Genomic DNA, 17,063 nt, shown 5'->3' with positions numbered 1-17,063 from the left:
CAGCATTATTGGGGGGGGGGGGGCGCTGTGGTAATGCATCACAGCTCCCTGTTCCACTGAGAAGGAGCTGACATCAACATGACAGCATATAAATCTCTCTCTCTCTCTCTCTCTCTCTCTCTCTCTCTCTCTCTCTCTCTCTCTCTCTCTCTCTCGCTCTCTCTCCCTCTCTCTCTCCCTCCTTCCCTCCTCTCGTCTCCTACTAAGCACTCTTTAGCTCATCAACTCAATGTATGTCCTGGCCAGAAGAACACATCCAAAATCTGCTGCGCCAAGGGCATATATATATATACACACACACACACACACACACACACACACACACACACACACACGATCACCAGTAGAATGACTTCACCAGCCCCTATTGAAGACAGACGGCAGCAAGGGGCACGCACCCGGTGTCAGGGCCGTTCTCCAGGCACGACAAGTTAGTTTTGGCCAGTAAAGAGCCTTGGAGAAACATCAGGAGCAGTGTACAGTCTATCTAGATGTATGTGTGTGTGTGTGTGTGTGTGTATGTATGTAAATATATATATATATATGTGTGTGTGTGTGTGTATATATGTGTATGTATATGTGTATATATGTATATGTGTGTGTATGTATATATGTATGTATATGTGTGTATACACACACACACACATTATATATATATATATATATAAAATCATCTCACCAGTGATGAGAGACTGAGGTGACTGAGATTCCTGCACGTTTATTTTCCTGCACGCTGGGGTGGAAAATGCTGTCTGGGGCCAGTGGGACCTCCAGGCACGACAAGTTCGTTTTGGCCAGTAAAGAGCCTTGAGAAACATCAGGAGCAGTGTACAGTCTATCTAGATGTATGTATGTATGTTTGTGTGTGTGTGTGTGTGTGTGTGTATGTATATGTGTGTGTGTATATATATATATGTGTGTGTATGCATATATATATGTGTGTGTGTGTGTGTGTATATATATATATATAATCATCTCACCAGTGATGAGAGACTATGAGGTGACTGAGATTCCTGCACGTTTATTTTCCTGCACGCTGGGGTGGAAAATTGCTGTCTGGGGCCAGTGGGACCTCTGAGCACTGGCAGTGCTGAGTGTGGGTCTGGCGTCAGCACACTGCAACACCTTTCAACCAATGTGTGCTTTTTATGGGAGGAACACTAGAGTTAACAGAAAACACAAAATACACTTTTAAAAACCGAACGTCATTACAAATCACTGTAAAAGATGTATTTTAAAATGCTAGGCTAGAATCAAAGTTTTATGCTTTTTATTAAATGTCCCACTGAAGCACTAGTAGGGGGGTTATATCAAATTCATGTGTTACAGTTCATATAATTTTAACTGTGATTATTCTGCTGTGAGTGGAATCTGGCAGGACTAGGGGGCGGCTGGTAAACGTAGTTCAGACGTGTGATTGAATTCCATACTCCTGCTGTAGTCCTCCAACCTGCCCACGCTACCAGGAGCCTTCCACCAGACTTTAGCGGTGCCCTCCGCCGGGTACTTGACCTCTGGTCTCAGCATAAAAAAACACCTGTAAACTCTTTTGCAAACAGCTCAGAGAGTAGATCGTTTCAGCTGTAGCTGTCCCTGTGACGCTATCGTCTGTAGCTGTAAATTTCTTATGAACAGGAGCTTCAGTGACTAGACTGCAGTCGGGTGGGAGGGTTAAAGATGTTGTGGTTTTCTTGGCATGCAGAAGTGTGTGTGTTGCTAAAACACACTACGTCTTTCAGTTCTCCCTTCTCACCAGGTACACAGTTCAACCTTGAAATCTGTAAATCCTCCTTTATGAGACAATACACTGTAATTTTAGTGTGTGACATGCCTATAAAGTATGGCTATAAATAACAACATCTTAAAATGCAAATTGCTCTGGTTATAGCTACAGCTCACGGTGTTAACGACTGGGTAAACACGCTGGAAAGCAAATGTGCGCGCAGCAGATGAAGTGTTTCTTTAACCCTGGCGTACTGGAATACACTCGGTAATTACTGCTGTGTAAACACCCAGCCCAGCCCAGCCCAGCCCAACCCAACCCACTACCTGCTTAACTTCACCCACTTACCTTCCACAGCGACCCCTCCACAACACACAGCGGCTCGCAGCTGACTCCACCTCCCCAAACAATGCAGGATTAGACCGGAAAAGAGGCCAAACATTCTACTAAGCAATCAGTTAGTACACAAAGGACGCCCCTCGGACAGAGCGGGCGCTTAAATATAAGATCTCCTACCAAGCAAGAGGTGCCCTGTAGGAGAGAAGTGTTAAGAGGACACAACAAAACCATGTAGAGAAGCGAGTCTGGCGGCCGCGTGTCCCTGCATAAGGGGAGGAATCCGAGTCCTCAGACACCCCAACCCTCGCTATAGTGTCTCAGCCACACACTTACAGCCAGTGAGTGTTTAGTGCTCATCACCTCCACCGAGGAACTGACCCCTTCGAGCGCGAGCCTCGTCTTCTCCAGTGGTGCGGGTCAGGTGTGGAGGTGCGCGAGGTCCGGCTCCCGGGTCCTCGTTTCAGGGCAGGCTTGTTGTTGTTTTTGTTTACTGTGACGTGGTGGACGCGCGTGTCACGATCGACGCGCACGCGCCAGCTGTTCCAACACTGCGGCTTCGCTGCGCGTGACAGCTGGACCTGATTTCGGCCCCGCGTGACAAACACGCCGCACCTGCACAATCATTCGCTAACGCAATAGTGCAGAGCATTTTAGGTAGGCATGTGCAGTTAAGCTAATTTCAAACGTGTTTTGAACAGAGGCATGAGACTTTAACAAACTATTTTAGACTTGCTTGTTTACTTTGGCTTACCCAAAGCAAGGGTCAGTTTTAACAACTTGACTATTTTGTCGGGGTTAACGGCAAATGACGCAAACGACTGACGGTGATGGTGGGTTGGATGGGTCGTTTAGACAGGAAAACACATGAGCATGCTAGCTGCTTGCAGGAGGAATAACGCGAAGCGCAGCAGATCCCAGTCTAAACTATTCAAAAACTAATCGTGTATTTAAAAGTGAAAGGTTCAAAGAGATTTTTTGTCAAATTGAAAATCCCTAATCAGATTTATGATACCATAATGGGCGTGGAAGAATGTATTGCAACATTTCCATGTCTTGTAGCTACATACGCCGGTTGTGTTTAGTTGCTATGGTGGAAAATGAGATCAACTCTTTAGCTCGGGGCGTTCTTAAGAGTCTTGGACTTGCTTTTCTTTCTACAGCCCTGTGCGTGCAAAGCTTAATCAACTTTCCCTGGAATATCACATGCCGAAGAAACAAATTAGCTGAGCGTCAAAATAACTGAACCGACCCAACGCCAGTTTGATTTTAACCTTGAAGCCATGGAAAAACAAACAGCAAACAAAACTGTCCAGTGTACAATTTTATAAATCTTAGGGTAATTAATGGTAATTAATATCCACAAGGCCTCTTAACGAAATGCGTGCCAAAATGTAAGGATAATTAAATAATTGCCCTTAATCGATAATAAACCTTAAGAAGCATTTTGAGAAATGGGAAATAGTTTAATCTGAAACGTGAGCATATTCAATTCTTAAAATAGCCTGTGCTTAAAATATAACGGAGCAGTTACAGATTCGGGCTTTATTTCAAATTCAAACCATATTTCGGAGTTTACATATGTATTTCGACATATGTTTCTGATCACGGGTGCATATTCATGAAAGTTTAGTTTACGGTGTGACAGGAAAAGAGGAGGGGAGAGACTCCCACGTTCCGCTTGCTGTGTCAGCAGGTCGTTACGGTGTGAAGTACAGTTGTCGGTTATTCCTGTAGACACTTTCTCCACTCAAGTAGGAGCTGGGAGCGATCAGCGGCCGTGCAGACGTTTCACACGACATCCCACACCCCCACTTTACGGGACCGGAGCGACAAAGCGCCCTGTGTGTGTGTGTGTGTGTGTGTGTGTGTGTGTGTGTGTGTGTGTGTGTGTGTGTGTGTGTGTGTGTGTGTGTGTGTGTGTGTGTGTGTGTGTGTGTGTCATTCAGCACCCATCTGAGTCTACAGATAGACCAGAGATTATTAGTCTAATAAATTTAATCCGTCTGATTAACTGTGGGTTTTGTAATTAGATGAATAAACGAACTGCCAAACTGAAAACAATCACAACAGTGGGAAAACGTGAAATGCAATATTAATTTTCAACAGCAGCCTGCGAAACGGAGAAGAATGACAGTTAAAGCCTGTTATGTCGTTTTGACGTCGTTTGACCTCCTTACTGAAAAACAATACAACGTTGTCTTCGAGTCAGAAGCCGATTAAGAGTCACATCATTGCAACTAGACGTCGAACGTACCTGTAATCTGTGAAAGATTAGAAGTGTATTGTGACCTGCACAGCCCCAGATCTGTGCAAAATCTGCGACCGGACAGTAATTACATTGTTGTCCAGTGAGTATCGTGATTTATTTTAGTGATTTCACAAACGTTCACAGCACAGCACATTGGAATGCAATATAATTATGAGACTGTGACATTTCAGGGGTGATTTGTATCCAGTAATGACACGAATTCAACAACACAAATTCATACGTTTTGTTCTTGTGTGTGTCAGCGATCGCGTGAACTCATAAATGCAATGGGTCTTTTACTTTTCATTTTGGCACGTTTTTTGCATGTTTAAAAATACAATCTCACGTGTGCTTTGCATTTCACTACTTACTACAACGACGGCATTTCGAAGGTACATATCTGAAGTGGCAAGCAGTGTAGTCGTGCCTTACTTTTCTTGGAGGATTTTACTCAATTCTGAGTGTATTTTGGCGTTTCGTTTTCATTAAACGCAAAACCCCATGTATTGATTTTCAGTAAAGAGATCAAATGACGTCAGGAGATTATAACAGCGGCTTTGAGTTCCACTCTGGCCCTAATTCCGCATATTACTCTCGAAAAGTAATGTCATGTGTGTGCGGAGTTTCACGCATTCCTCCATCCGACTGCGCTTCGGTTTGGCCACGAAATCCTCTCCAGAGAAATCAGGTTACAGTTGAAGTTCTGTGGTATGGGAGATCGTGGATAGCAGATTAATTAATCGCCATCACATTGAGACGACTTCTTTTGAATATGCCCCCCTCGCTTTGGGAGACCCAGGAACTGTTCCTCCTCGCCGCTTCGGAGCGCAGCGTCTTTCGGCTCCACTGAGCTGCAGCGGAGATTTGCTCCTTGCACCTGGCCGCGAGGCAGAAACCCCGGCAGCTTCGATGAAGTCCGTTACGTGATTCTGGGAGGCTGTCCAGAGGTTGGACACAGTGTCAGGTGCTGAATGAGCAAAGAGACGAACCCTCCGCACTCCGAAGAAAGGAAAACGGGAGATTTACATGGCCGGTGCGCCATCTCACCAGTCCCGAATGCCGAGCAGATTCAGTGAGTTGAAGCGCGAGGGCGGCGGGGCGGACTGATGGCACCGGCGCAGTGAAGTACAGCGCGAGGCGAGGCGAGCTCTTACCAGGGCACCAACCGGCCTAAGCACATCGGTCAGTTTGTCACCATAAATCCTCTGCTTGCGATAATTCTCCCATAAAGCTTCCTGTCTGCGATTACGCTGACTCGACGAACACATAAATCAGGTGAGGAATCATTTCCGAGCTCATCTCTCCGGACGAAGATCTTTGGAAAACAAATAAAGGGGAAAACACGCAACCGAGAGCGCACTAAATCTGATTTATATGCACGTCGTGGATTGTTATGACGCTCATTTCACGGAGTGGGTAAGGTTCTATGTTAGGGTTTGGGAGCAAACAAAGCAGCGCGTCCACACGTGCCTCTTTGGTTGTACGCTGCGCTGAGGTGCGTGAAGGCACCAGGGCCCGTCGCTCGAGATGTTTATATCACTTCTAAGATGGCCTGAGCAGAGGCCAGTGTGCTGCACGCGCCTGCACGCCGGTCCGACACGCGCAACTCCATACTGAGCAAGGCCAGCCTCATCCTGAAGATCAATAGTAACTAAACATCAGTTGCCAAATTGCTGTTAGTAACAGCTCCGCATTATTAGTGGGTCTACACTCTTCCCCCAGACCCTGTCGGCTTCTTTTTAAACTCATGATTCATTTCTAAGACTTATGAACTCTGAAATTAGCCTTAATACAAACGTAATTGCGTAAAGATTTGATGCAACAAAACTGCATAGACACACAGCTCTGTTCCTGCAGCAGGCAGCTATGTTTAATAGTGGACATAAATGTGAAAACGGGTAAAATGAATAATGGTTTGAAGTGGGTTTGAGAAGTATAGAGTCAGCGCACATTAGTCCAGCAAAATCCAGCTGCTTGTTAGCCAAAAGGTTTGCATGCCATTCAAAATACATTCTTACAAAGTCAAAACGTGTCTAAGAGTTAACATAACTACAGAGAAAAAAGTCATGCGAACATATTCCTTTTAAAACGAACAATTCAAATCAAGCTCAATATTGTTTCACTTCACTCCCAGTCCTGCATTGTCCTCTCATCCCCTCAGTTCATTGCGTTTTCCTCTAATCCAGCGAAAAGGGAGAGGTGCACACTCCTCTGCTCTGCACGCATGTAGCCTGCTGGCACCCAGCATCGCGCGCAGACACGGCTCCCTCCGAGGTGGCCACACCTTCCATTCCTGCTGCTAGGCAACCATCAGCTCCAGAATGCCAGGTCCAGGTCCACTTCCACTCCCTGACCTCTGCCCTTCTGAACACCTCACGCAGCCAGTCAAGTACATACACATGCACACAGCAATGTTGACTGAACATTTTGTTCGTGCAAAGGCAAAGAATAAAAAAAAAAATTGTACAAAAAAACAAACAAAAAAAAAGCATTAAAAACCCTCTGCTACAACTCTTCAAAGTGAACACAGAAGAATGTACAATAGTGCAATTTTGTTCAGTTTTCTGGGATACTTCCTTGTGTTCGGGTTTCGTCTGCGCGTGGGTGGAGGTGATGGAGGCACTAGTGGTGTCTGGATCTGCTGGAGTTCCTCACTGCAGCTCTGTTGGCCCGATCCCAACGCTGCGGAGAGGAAAAGATCCCAAATCCTTTACACTTATTGCGCAGGTCTGATTTTGTTACAGCAAGCCCCTTTGTTTCCACCGCCGCCGCCACCAGCAGCCTCTGGAGCCTTCAGCCGGTGGGTTTCCCCTGTCAGTACACATCCAAACACACCGGAAGCCCTCCCCCCCATCCCGTTGTGGCCAAAGGCGAACATTCACCACATCCCCGGCCGAAAGACACTATAGTAGTCTGTAGCCACACACACACACACACACACACACACACGCATCGATCATCTCCCTCACGCACTCCCCCATCCCTGTCCATTCTGGCTGAGCGGAAAAGCCCAGTCTGTGATGAGAAGGTTGAACGAGAAGGGGTAGGATTCCATAACCTCACCACAAATGTCATCAATCACCGTGGGCCTCTCGTGCGGTGTGTGTGTGTGTTAAATACAGCTGTAAAGTTTTTTGTTATTAAAAAACAAAACAAGCAGGACAAGCAATACATTACAGCTTAAAACCCAGTTCCTGCAGTGCCTACAGACCCTGCGCACAGCACAGCCCAACACAAACGGGCGGGTGAAGGACTTTTCTGGGTTTCAGATATACTTGTTTTTCAGCTGTATGACATACAAATACGGCAAGTTCAGTTCCACAGAGCGATTCCCACTGGTACCAGCCACAGAACGAGTAGAGTGTCAGTGCATTTGGTTGTACCTTTACTTTATGGCCCAAACGCTCCTTCCACTTCTGTGCAATTGACCCATCGATGAGAAGCAATCTGTAGAAGGGAATTCAATCAATCAATCAATCAACCAACTACACGACACCGCAGTCCTATAAGTGACTCGAGCCAGAAGAGGAGGCCGAGCGGGGGAGGGAGTACCGAGATTGTTCCTCGTTCTCATAACCCATGATGAGGTACTCCTCATTGGCAGTGAGGGGCGGGCACAGACAGCCCGAGCTGTAGTACAGGGTGACTGTGTCGCGAGGAATGTTGACCAGAGATGACTTGAGCACATCCTTCACCTCCACCACTGCGCTGAGGTCATGACTGCGACCTTTCACCTCCTTCACCTTGGCATGGATGACTGAGAAGAGGACGATGGGTGACCCGTAAACATCACAGCTGAGGTCATTGGATTGCATGTGCCACAAGTGACTGATGTAACTGACCAAAATGGTTTTGACTTAAGAGAGTAAACATATGAATCTAGTTAATAATTCTAGTCAATAATTCTAAATTGCATAAAAACTTACCATAATTGTAATTGTTTTTTATATAGGTCTTTTGAGCAAGCCTTACGTTTTTGCACTTGCATGGATCTGGAAACACATACAAATCAACAAATTAAATTACAGATGCAATAAACCTACACTGATATTCCAGCAAAATATTCTGGTAATAAAGACAAAAAGGAATCTGTCCATCATCAAAACATGCTTAACACACTCAGTCCTTACAGATTATGATAGCAAAACAAGTCTTGTGTGTTACAGAATGGCAGAAGTCATGCATGTGCACAAAGATGACAAACAGGAATCTGATTGTAATTAATGGAAAATATAAAGTGTGTGAAGTACCACTGACTCCTTTACAGTTGCTGTTGTGGGAATCCATTGGGAAGTCTGGGTTGGACTCTGATGAATGAGAACCAAGTTTAGCGCTTTACCCAACGCGCCCCACAGCTGTTAAGGTGGTAGTTTTACCATCAGAGTTGTGTTTTGGTAAAGTCACACCCCCCCACTTTTCTGTCAAGCTTATTTTTGTTAAAATCTAAAACTTTATTCTAGACATCTGAAATTTATTCTAGAAAGTTGCGAACAAAAAAGGAAGAGAAAAAAGTAATCTTACCAGGGTTGCATTTTGAAGGGTCTTGAGAATGGGGAATGTCTTTAGGAAAGATATATCGGTTTTTAAATGCAGCAACAACCACCATCAGCATCACAACCACAACAAGCCAACATCAGCGTTAATACAGTACCTGATCCCTCTGCGTTTACGATCGCCTCAGGAGAGATGCAAACTCCGCGGTCATAGACTGGCAGCTCTTCGCAGGCGAGGCTCTCCGGCCACGCATGGTTATACTTCTTCATGACCGGCTCGCAGCCCATCTTGGCCCGCTCACACACCGACTTGCACGGCTTAATCGGGTCGTGCTGAAAGTCGATGGTGCATATTGGCGCGTACATCGCGCACAGAAAGAAACGCAGGTCACGGCTGCACTGGATAGTCAGCAGTTCCTCGAACTGTTCGATCGCAAGAACGGCGTTGGCTTGCGTGCTGTGGTGAAGATGGTTCGGCATTTTGGTCATGTTCCATGGCATGTGTTTGCACAGGGGAATGCGCACGGGCTCGCACGACGCCGCCGTGGCTCTCGGTATCCCCATCAAGCAGGCGACGGCGAAGATACAGACGAACATCTCGTAGGAAAACATCTTGACGAAGCCGCGTGGTAATCAATGGCACAGAATACTGATCGGAGAGGCTATTTATGACTCACCGTGGATGTGGAACACGGTGAATGTAGTCCGTCGACGCAGCGCGAAGACCTCGCGCCAAAAGTTTCTCCAACTAACTTAACACGTTTGCGTCACGCGACTGAAGAACAAAGGTCATCTTTTTTTCTCTTCAGCGAAATAAGAAAGAAAAAAAAGCAACGAAGTCGTATCCCCTCGAGCAAATCGTGACGCAAAGTAGTTGTTGATTTTACGTCCCCCGTTCCTTCCTCACGCCATGAGCGCGCTCGTGTTCACCGTGCGCCCCGAGCTCTCCACCTCAACCAGAAAACGCTCCGGTGAAGGCACGCTCTCACTGCAGGCGCAGTCGCCAAGTGACCTCACTCTGCGGGACCCGGTCCTTTTAGCCCGCGAGCCCCCTCCCCTAGCTTAACTCAGAATCGCCATTAACCGAACAACTGTTGTGCTTGCATGCATAAAAGAACCGGCGCGTGCGTGTCTCGCCATGCTGTCGAATGCTTTCCACTTGGGAAACGAGGCAAACCAATCGACGGCTCTAAACGTGGCAATTTCAAGTTAGCGTCGATGACAGGTGCTCGAATTAGTGAAGTTTTAACCGGGTGTTTAACGCTTCTCCACAGGTTAAGGGGTCAGCTATACTAATTAGTAGGCCAAACCACCCTGTAGATGTACACCAAGTCAGTTAATGGATTAATAGCGGTAGCCCGACAGTAGCTTACTTAGACCGTGTTGATATAGTTTAAAATGAGTGAATCATCAACGTAAACTATATTGATGTTAGTAATAAGTCATGTAACGAAGCCTGTCTATGACTGCAAAGATGAAAAGAGAGAAAAAAACACTCCAGGCGTGCCCACCCTGGCGGCAGGCAAACGACAAAACTGCAGAACGGCTCGGGGCTGGGCGGAGCAGGGCCGATCATATTTAGATGAGATCTGCTGCACGCAAAGCCGCAGTAGCGCTGTTGCCTCAGCGCGCGGGTGGACGCATGCGCTCCAAAACGAGCGAAGCGCTGAGGAACTAGGACCGTCATGTCTGGTCCGCACTGTACTGGACGAGCAGCGACGAGGAAATACAATACAGTCCCTCGGAGGAAAAAACACAAAAGGGAAGACTCGGATTCGTTTCAATTCGGAGCGACTATCAAGATCAAGTAGCTGGCGATTCTCAGGCGCGCGAGAAGCGCGTGTACTTTCAACGTTGGAACAAGCGTCCCTAACAACCGTTTACATACATGTAATTCACATGGCAAACCCAGTTATGATTGCATTAACAATTATAGTGTGGGATAGTTTAATATATATTCTGGCTACTACCCCAATACACCAGTTTACCACTGAAATGCATGTAGCACAAGATGAGACCACACCGAGTGTCTATGACCCAATGTTTATTTATGTTAGGGAAGATACATGGTCATTTTCAAAAAATTCAAAACATATAAAAGTGGTAATGGTGCGGGGGGAGGGGCACGGACAACTTAAACATTCAATAAATATGTAAGAATGTTTATTATACCACGCAGAAAGTTACAATGGAATCTAAATGCCAAAAGGCATCATGAAAGTTAGTTAAAAAATTATACTATGCTTTGTACAAACAACACTTGGTTGCTTTTATAACGTGTAGTTACCCACAATTCAGTTTCAAATGAGAGGCTATGCATCATTTTGGTAAACGCATCAACAGAACAAAGTGTGATCATTAAAAAAACGCAAAAGAATTCACAGAGCAAGAGAATGCACGCGATAACCCACATATATTAGAGCGAGAACAACATCGAAATAAGAATCACTGTGTTTCATAGCGGCATCTGTTAACAAGCATTGTAGCATGATGTTGGACTTCACTACTTCATCCCAGCCCACCCTCCCAAACACACAGTAACGTACTTGGGTGTTTTTTAATTTATTTTTAAACCATTGCAAGTGCCCCCACCTTAGCCCAGCCTAAAAAAAGAAAAACAAAACTAGGGGGAATAAGATTAAAAATATTTAGTGTTACTAGTCCCTGACAGACATACTTGTAGATTACATTAACTGGTCACTGAACGGCTTTGTCTTTTCTCTCTTTTTCCTTTTTCTATTTAGTTTCTTAGAGTTTCAGAGAAGGTTTGATCCCATAGTAAAGTGTTGCACTGGTACGGAGCACTGTGGAATGAGGCTGTGGCGTTCACGCCCTGGAGCGGACACGCCTCACGCCGACGCCGACACGGACTGCTTGTACACAGCATGGTAGGCGTTCCGAAGCAGGACATACGGAAAACAGGACTCCAAGAGGTCCATGGTAAGGAATGGAGACTCCTGAACGATCTAGCATGTGGCCGCACACACACACACACACACACACACACACACACACACACACACACACACATTCAGACAGAGAGAGCGAGAGACACAATCACAGTGAGAACAGATTTGAGAGTTTTAGGGGTGGTTTTGGTTTTTCCAGGCTGCTGTGGTGTGGGTGCGTGTGTGGGTGGGTGGAACAGAGCAAACACTGGCGCTGGGTTGAGGACACATGTTCTCAGTTTGATAAAGACACTTGTCACTTTCCATCACACACCAGTGTCCAGCTGCCAGAGGCTACACTTCAAAGAGCTGCTCACCCTTCAGCCAAACCCCTCACAGCGCTTCTCATCACAAAGCCACAGATACATTTGCATTGCTGCAGAATTCAAGTCCGATACAGATGCTATAGAAAGTGCTTTTGTCTCTACTGCAGTACGGCCCATCTCAGCTTCCTGCTGCTACTACCATCCACAATGCCTGATGGGACCGCCGGGATCCACAGAAACTGATGGGACCTTCTTCCTCTCTTCACACTGTGCTTTTCAACAGTTTGCATGTCTGGTGCTGCCATGAGCTCTGACTGGTAATGTTAATGAAACATTTTATTAAAAGCCACAGTAACACCAGTCCAGCTGGATTGGAGAGGAGGAGGTGGTGGTGGGTTTGTAGAAAGTCTGTGTGATGTTTCCTTTTACTCCAAGTTCACTCCAATGTTTCTCCACGCAACGAATGTTGCACACATAAAGGTCACAATGTAACTCCACGGTAGCCTTAGTTAAACATCACCTTGCTGACGTGTTTGAAATGGTTACGCACCATTACACTGACACTAAATACACTGTAAACAAAGTTTTCATCTCCATTAACCCAATCCCTCAGAGACATATAGCTAACGTTAGTTAACTACTACAAGGTACATGACAAAACTGGCTGCATTGCACGGAGGCTACAGCCATGACTGATGTCACCCTTTACACAGACTATAAATAATACAACAAGCAGTTTGCTCTTGTAAACAGTTGGCTCTCAGCTGCAGACAATCTCTGGGAGTCACATCCTACCGACCAACAAGAATCAGCTACATAATAGACTAACTTGGTTGATAAAAATAGTTACAAGCCACTCGATTTAAAAAGTAGTTACGCTACACTGTTATTGCAAAAGTTAGTTTCCCCACTTTGGTACTTATAGCTGTTTTACTGAGCAACCATGAGTGGGTTTAGGATGGTTTTCTGTTGTGTGTGAACGGGGAGTGAGAGACAGGCAGACTGGAAGGAAATGATCACATTAGTCTTTGAGGGCTGTGTGTGTGTGTGTGTGTGTGTGTGTTTGTTTTGGGGGGACCAGGGCTGACTCACCATGTCCAGCAGAAGATAAACAGACTCACGATTCCTGGTGGTAGTCTTGTCTGTTTCCTGACCAATCTTTAGCAAACTGGAGGAGGCCAACTAGAGGAGAGAGAGAGAGAGAGAGAGAAAGAGAACAGTGAGAGTTACACAGAGAAGGAGAGCGAGAGTGAGAGAACACACTGTGAAAATTATACACAGAGAAGGAGAGGACTCAGAAGGACACAGACAGACAGACATTGGGGAGTGTTTACTGCAAGGCAGAGCCCAGCCTGGGGGTACGGCTACACCACTGCTGCTGTACCATAAATGTGTTCCGGAGATGTGTGAGGAAAGCTGTTCAGGACATGGTCTGTGTGTGTGCACGTGTGTATGCGGCTTCTGAGCTCACAGCAAGGAACTCCTTCAGGCGGTCCTCAATGCTGCCCTTGTGAATGGTGAAGAGTGCTGCAGCGATCTGGTTCACAGCCTTAGCCAGACAGTGGATGTTGTTGCAGTGCCCTAAAGTGCATGTCCAGAGAGTTAAGAGTTACACACTCGCACAAAACGTCCATTTAACTGTAGCAAACAGAGTCAGTCTCGCTCGCTCTCTCACACACCCACACCCCTACCCCACTGTCAAACAGGTACCTTCAATTGCAGGGCTGTATTGAGACATGACGTTGCTGGCAAGCGTTGGCAAGGAGACAGCCACAAACACCATGAGCAAGCAGGCAATCTTGTACTCCTCCTCTGGGCTGATGTTGTCTGGTATCACACAGAGGGGTGAGAGGGGAATTACTGTTCTGTTGTCTGGTATCACACACACGGGCATGGGGGGGGGGATTACTGAGCTGTTGTCTGGTATCACACACGGGCAAGAGGGTGGTTAATACACCTCTACATCCTCACACACCTTTTGTTTTGGCTCTGAAAAAGGAGTGGAACAGAGCGCTGAGGGAAAGGCGTTCGCTCTCGCCAGGCTCTGTCTGAAAGCTAGCCTAGGGAGCCAAGGAAAACACCACTAATGTCCAGCAATTAATAGTTATTTGTGCTTGAATGCCACTCTGGGAATGAGTGGGTGAGGTGCAGTTTGCCCTAACACACAGATTTGATGGTTAACAGCAGAGTTGTGTGTGAAAACGTGGAGAGAATCAACTAAGTATGTAGACCTACAATACCCACGTTGTACACACCCCGAGTGTGACTGTGGAGCTGTACGGAGTTAAAACAGTGTGTCAAAGCGTTATATTGAATTCTTCACACTTCTGTGGTATTAGATCGGCTTAGTTATAAAAAGCCGTTTTATTTGGAATCTAGTGGTGCTCTCTGGCATTAACCTAAGTAGTTTTCTTTTTTGGATTCTGAAAAGTCCTCTGGTCTCAGCTGGAGTTCGGTACTCTGAGAGACCTTCTTTCACGTATACCTGGTTTCTCCGACCAGGTTCAGAGATCTCCTCCCTCTTCAGGGTCATCATTACTGGTCATGCCCAGTCGCCGTTTATGTTCTCTCAGTTGCTCATGGTAGCATCGCAGATCGAACGAGCTTGCTAGTGCTGACACACACAATGGCTCAGTGTTTAATCAGTAGTGTGTCAGCAACAGAACTCTACCTGCCACTACTTGCCTGCTAGCTAATGATACCGGCTGGCAAACTTTAAATACTGTTTGCCAGATCACATCGTGTTAGCTAAGTTTAACCATGTGAATAAACTCATGTAGGATTGCTCAAGAAAATGATGACCTAACTTTTACTTGTAACTAAATCTTTGAGCCAGAGTACTTGCATCGACTTGAATCGAATTGAAGTTTGGTCTGCCAAGTTTTTAAACTTTCATAAAACAGGAGAAACCATGAGGACATGACATGTAATGCTGAATTTAAATTTGGTCAAAATAAAGTAATTTAAGAAGCTGCTATCTTGTGCTGCCTCCCCTAGCAGCTGCCTTTTTCTCACTTGTGACAGCTGCCACCCTATATGATGCCTCCCTTAGCAGCTGCAACCCTAAACGCTGCCTCCCCTAGCAGCTGCCTTAACTCACGTGACGGCTGCTACCCTAAATGCTGCCTCTGGAAAGGAACACAGCCATGCTGTAAAACCTTCTCTTGACGAACCTCAACACCGAGGCCGGTTTTCTTACAAAGAAAATCCACGGATGTTTACATATATTAATACATGTGGGATTACATTTGTAAATATTATTCTGTAAGTCACATCCTGTGTGTGGCAGCAGGCTGGGGTCTCTTTCAAGGGAAGAACAGGTGCCTTTATTCCTGCTCACCAGACTTCTGGGAGGAGAGGGCCACTACGAGAGCAGGATCGATCTCACAGGGCAGCCCCGCTGCTGATGACAGCTCGTACACATTCATGGCCACCTGAGGAGGCGGGGCACAGATAGAGAAAACCAACCAATGAGGGACGAGGGAGAGAGATGTCACCAGGGACAAAAAAAGGGAGAATGCAGGGAGTTGTGTGATGGAAGAGAGGAGGAGCGAACATGTAGGAGTGAACTTGAGAGAGGGAGAGAAAGAAAGAGAGAGCGAGTGTGAGTGAGCGTGAGAAAGAGACTGAGCGTGAGAGAGTAAAAGTGTGAAAGTGAGCGGGGGGGGGGGGGGGGCTCTGTTCCAGTCGTACACTCTCAGACTCATCTACCTTCATGTCGGTCTCGCGAGGAATGTGGTCCTTAAAGTCCTCGACGGAGCTGACCAGGAATGGGATGTGGCAGGACAGCACCTGCCGAGAGAAAAGGAAGCAGTGAAAGCCCTGGAGCATCTAAATCGCCCAACCCAAACAGCCAGCTCGGGAGGGGGAGGGGAGGTCAGTTCAGTGGTCACACTTACGTCCCGGAGCGCCTCTTGTGCCAGGGAGCGGAAGGACAGGATAACTCCGATGATGGTCATTCTCTTCAGGACACTGTCCACCGCTGCCGAAACAGAAGACGGGCAAGGAGGTGGGGAGGGGAAAAACAAGAAAGCAAACAAACAAAAACATGTTAGCCATAATCTCAGGGGTTTTTTTTAGTGCTTCTGCAACATGGCCATGACGACATGTATACATCCCCCGTCCTTGTGACTGTGGGGGTGGGTAATTTGGCTTTAGGGGTAGTTGTTGAGGGCAAGTTGGGGTTATTGTTAAAGGTTGTGTTCAAACATGCAACACAGCAGTGCCCTCAGCATAATTGCTAAAAGGGAGCAGGAGATGGCAGCTGTGTCCGACACTGACCTCTGACCTCTTATCTTCAGGTGTCCAGTATCAGCACTGCCTAACACACAGCACTGTGTTAACCACTGCTATGGTGTTTGTGGGTGTGGACACTGGTGCACAGAGGAGATCCACTTCCTGTCTGTCATTTAGCTGGGACTTGCTTTGACATTTGGACCTACTGTAAGCACAGCAACAGGCGAGTGTGTCCTTGCTGTGTCCCTACTCTGTCTCCCTGCCTGTGGACACTCACACGTGAGCCTGTTTGCTCGCTCTGTGGACACTCACACGTGAGCCTGTGTTTGCTCGCTCTGTGGACACTCACACGTGAGCCTGTGTTTGCTCGCTCTGTGGACACTCACACGTGAGCCTGTGTTTGCTCGCTCTGTGGACACTCACACGTGAGCCTGTGTTTGCTCGCTCTGTGGACACTCACACGTGAGCCTGTGTTTGCTCGCTCTGTGGACACTCACACGTGAGCCTGTGTTTGCTCGCTCTGTGGACACTCACACGTGAGCCTGTGTTTGCTCGCTCTGTGGACACTCACACGTGAGCCTGTGTTTGCTCGCTCTGTGGACACTCACACGTGAGCCTGTGTTTGCTCGCTCTGTGGACACTCACACGTGAGCCTTGTTTGCTCGCTCTGTGGACACTCACACGTGAGCCTGTGTTTGCTCGCTCTGTGGACACTCACACGTGAGCCTGTGTTTGCTCGCTCTGTGGACACTCACACGTGAGCCTGTGTTTGCTCTGTGGACACTCACACGTGAGCCTGTGTTTGCTCTG

General features: G+C 46.8%; 2 protein-coding genes and 1 long non-coding RNA gene across 6 annotated transcripts in view; all 3 read right to left on the bottom strand.

Moving 5' to 3' along the window:
- Positions 1-1,019: 1,019 nt before the first annotated feature.
- LOC118240989 lies at positions 1,020-2,125 on the bottom strand. The gene is made up of 3 exons (XR_004775762.1): positions 2,072-2,125; positions 1,431-1,514; positions 1,020-1,160 (listed from the first exon to the last, which is right to left on the bottom strand). It is a non-coding gene; the product is annotated as an uncharacterized LOC118240989 (long non-coding RNA).
- A 4,029-nt stretch (positions 2,126-6,154) lies between these two features.
- On the bottom strand, positions 6,155-10,101 carry frzb (frizzled related protein). The gene is made up of 7 exons (XM_027022704.2): positions 8,962-10,101; positions 8,832-8,870; positions 8,561-8,617; positions 8,237-8,302; positions 7,863-8,067; positions 7,694-7,757; positions 6,155-6,992 (listed from the first exon to the last, which is right to left on the bottom strand). Exons 1-7 carry the CDS (start codon positions 9,413-9,415, stop codon positions 6,933-6,935), a joined length of 945 nt encoding a protein of 314 aa, XP_026878505.2. The 5' UTR covers positions 9,416-10,101; the 3' UTR covers positions 6,155-6,932.
- Positions 10,102-10,830: 729 nt separating this feature from the next.
- Positions 10,831-17,063, bottom strand: part of nckap1 (NCK-associated protein 1) — a 33,913-nt gene continuing 27,680 nt past the window's right edge. For all 4 annotated transcript variants that reach the window (XM_027021815.2, XM_027021825.2, XM_027021833.2 and 1 more), the window contains 7 exons: positions 15,917-15,999; positions 15,729-15,809; positions 15,358-15,451; positions 13,728-13,844; positions 13,489-13,598; positions 13,110-13,199; positions 10,831-11,769 (listed from right to left, as the gene is read on the bottom strand). In XM_027021815.2, coding sequence (XP_026877616.1) covers positions 11,653-11,769; positions 13,110-13,199; positions 13,489-13,598; positions 13,728-13,844; positions 15,358-15,451; positions 15,729-15,809; positions 15,917-15,999 — 692 coding nt within the window. In that variant the 3' untranslated portion in view covers positions 10,831-11,652. The remainder of the gene's footprint in view (positions 11,770-13,109; positions 13,200-13,488; positions 13,599-13,727; positions 13,845-15,357; positions 15,452-15,728; positions 15,810-15,916; positions 16,000-17,063) is intronic.

The sequence above is a fragment of the Electrophorus electricus genome, chromosome 2, assembly GCF_013358815.1.
Source record: "Electrophorus electricus isolate fEleEle1 chromosome 2, fEleEle1.pri, whole genome shotgun sequence".
Taxonomy (NCBI): Eukaryota; Metazoa; Chordata; class Actinopteri; order Gymnotiformes; family Gymnotidae; genus Electrophorus; species Electrophorus electricus.
The sequence above is the reverse complement of the archived record's forward strand: the minus strand, read 5'-3'. Positions and strand labels throughout refer to the sequence as shown.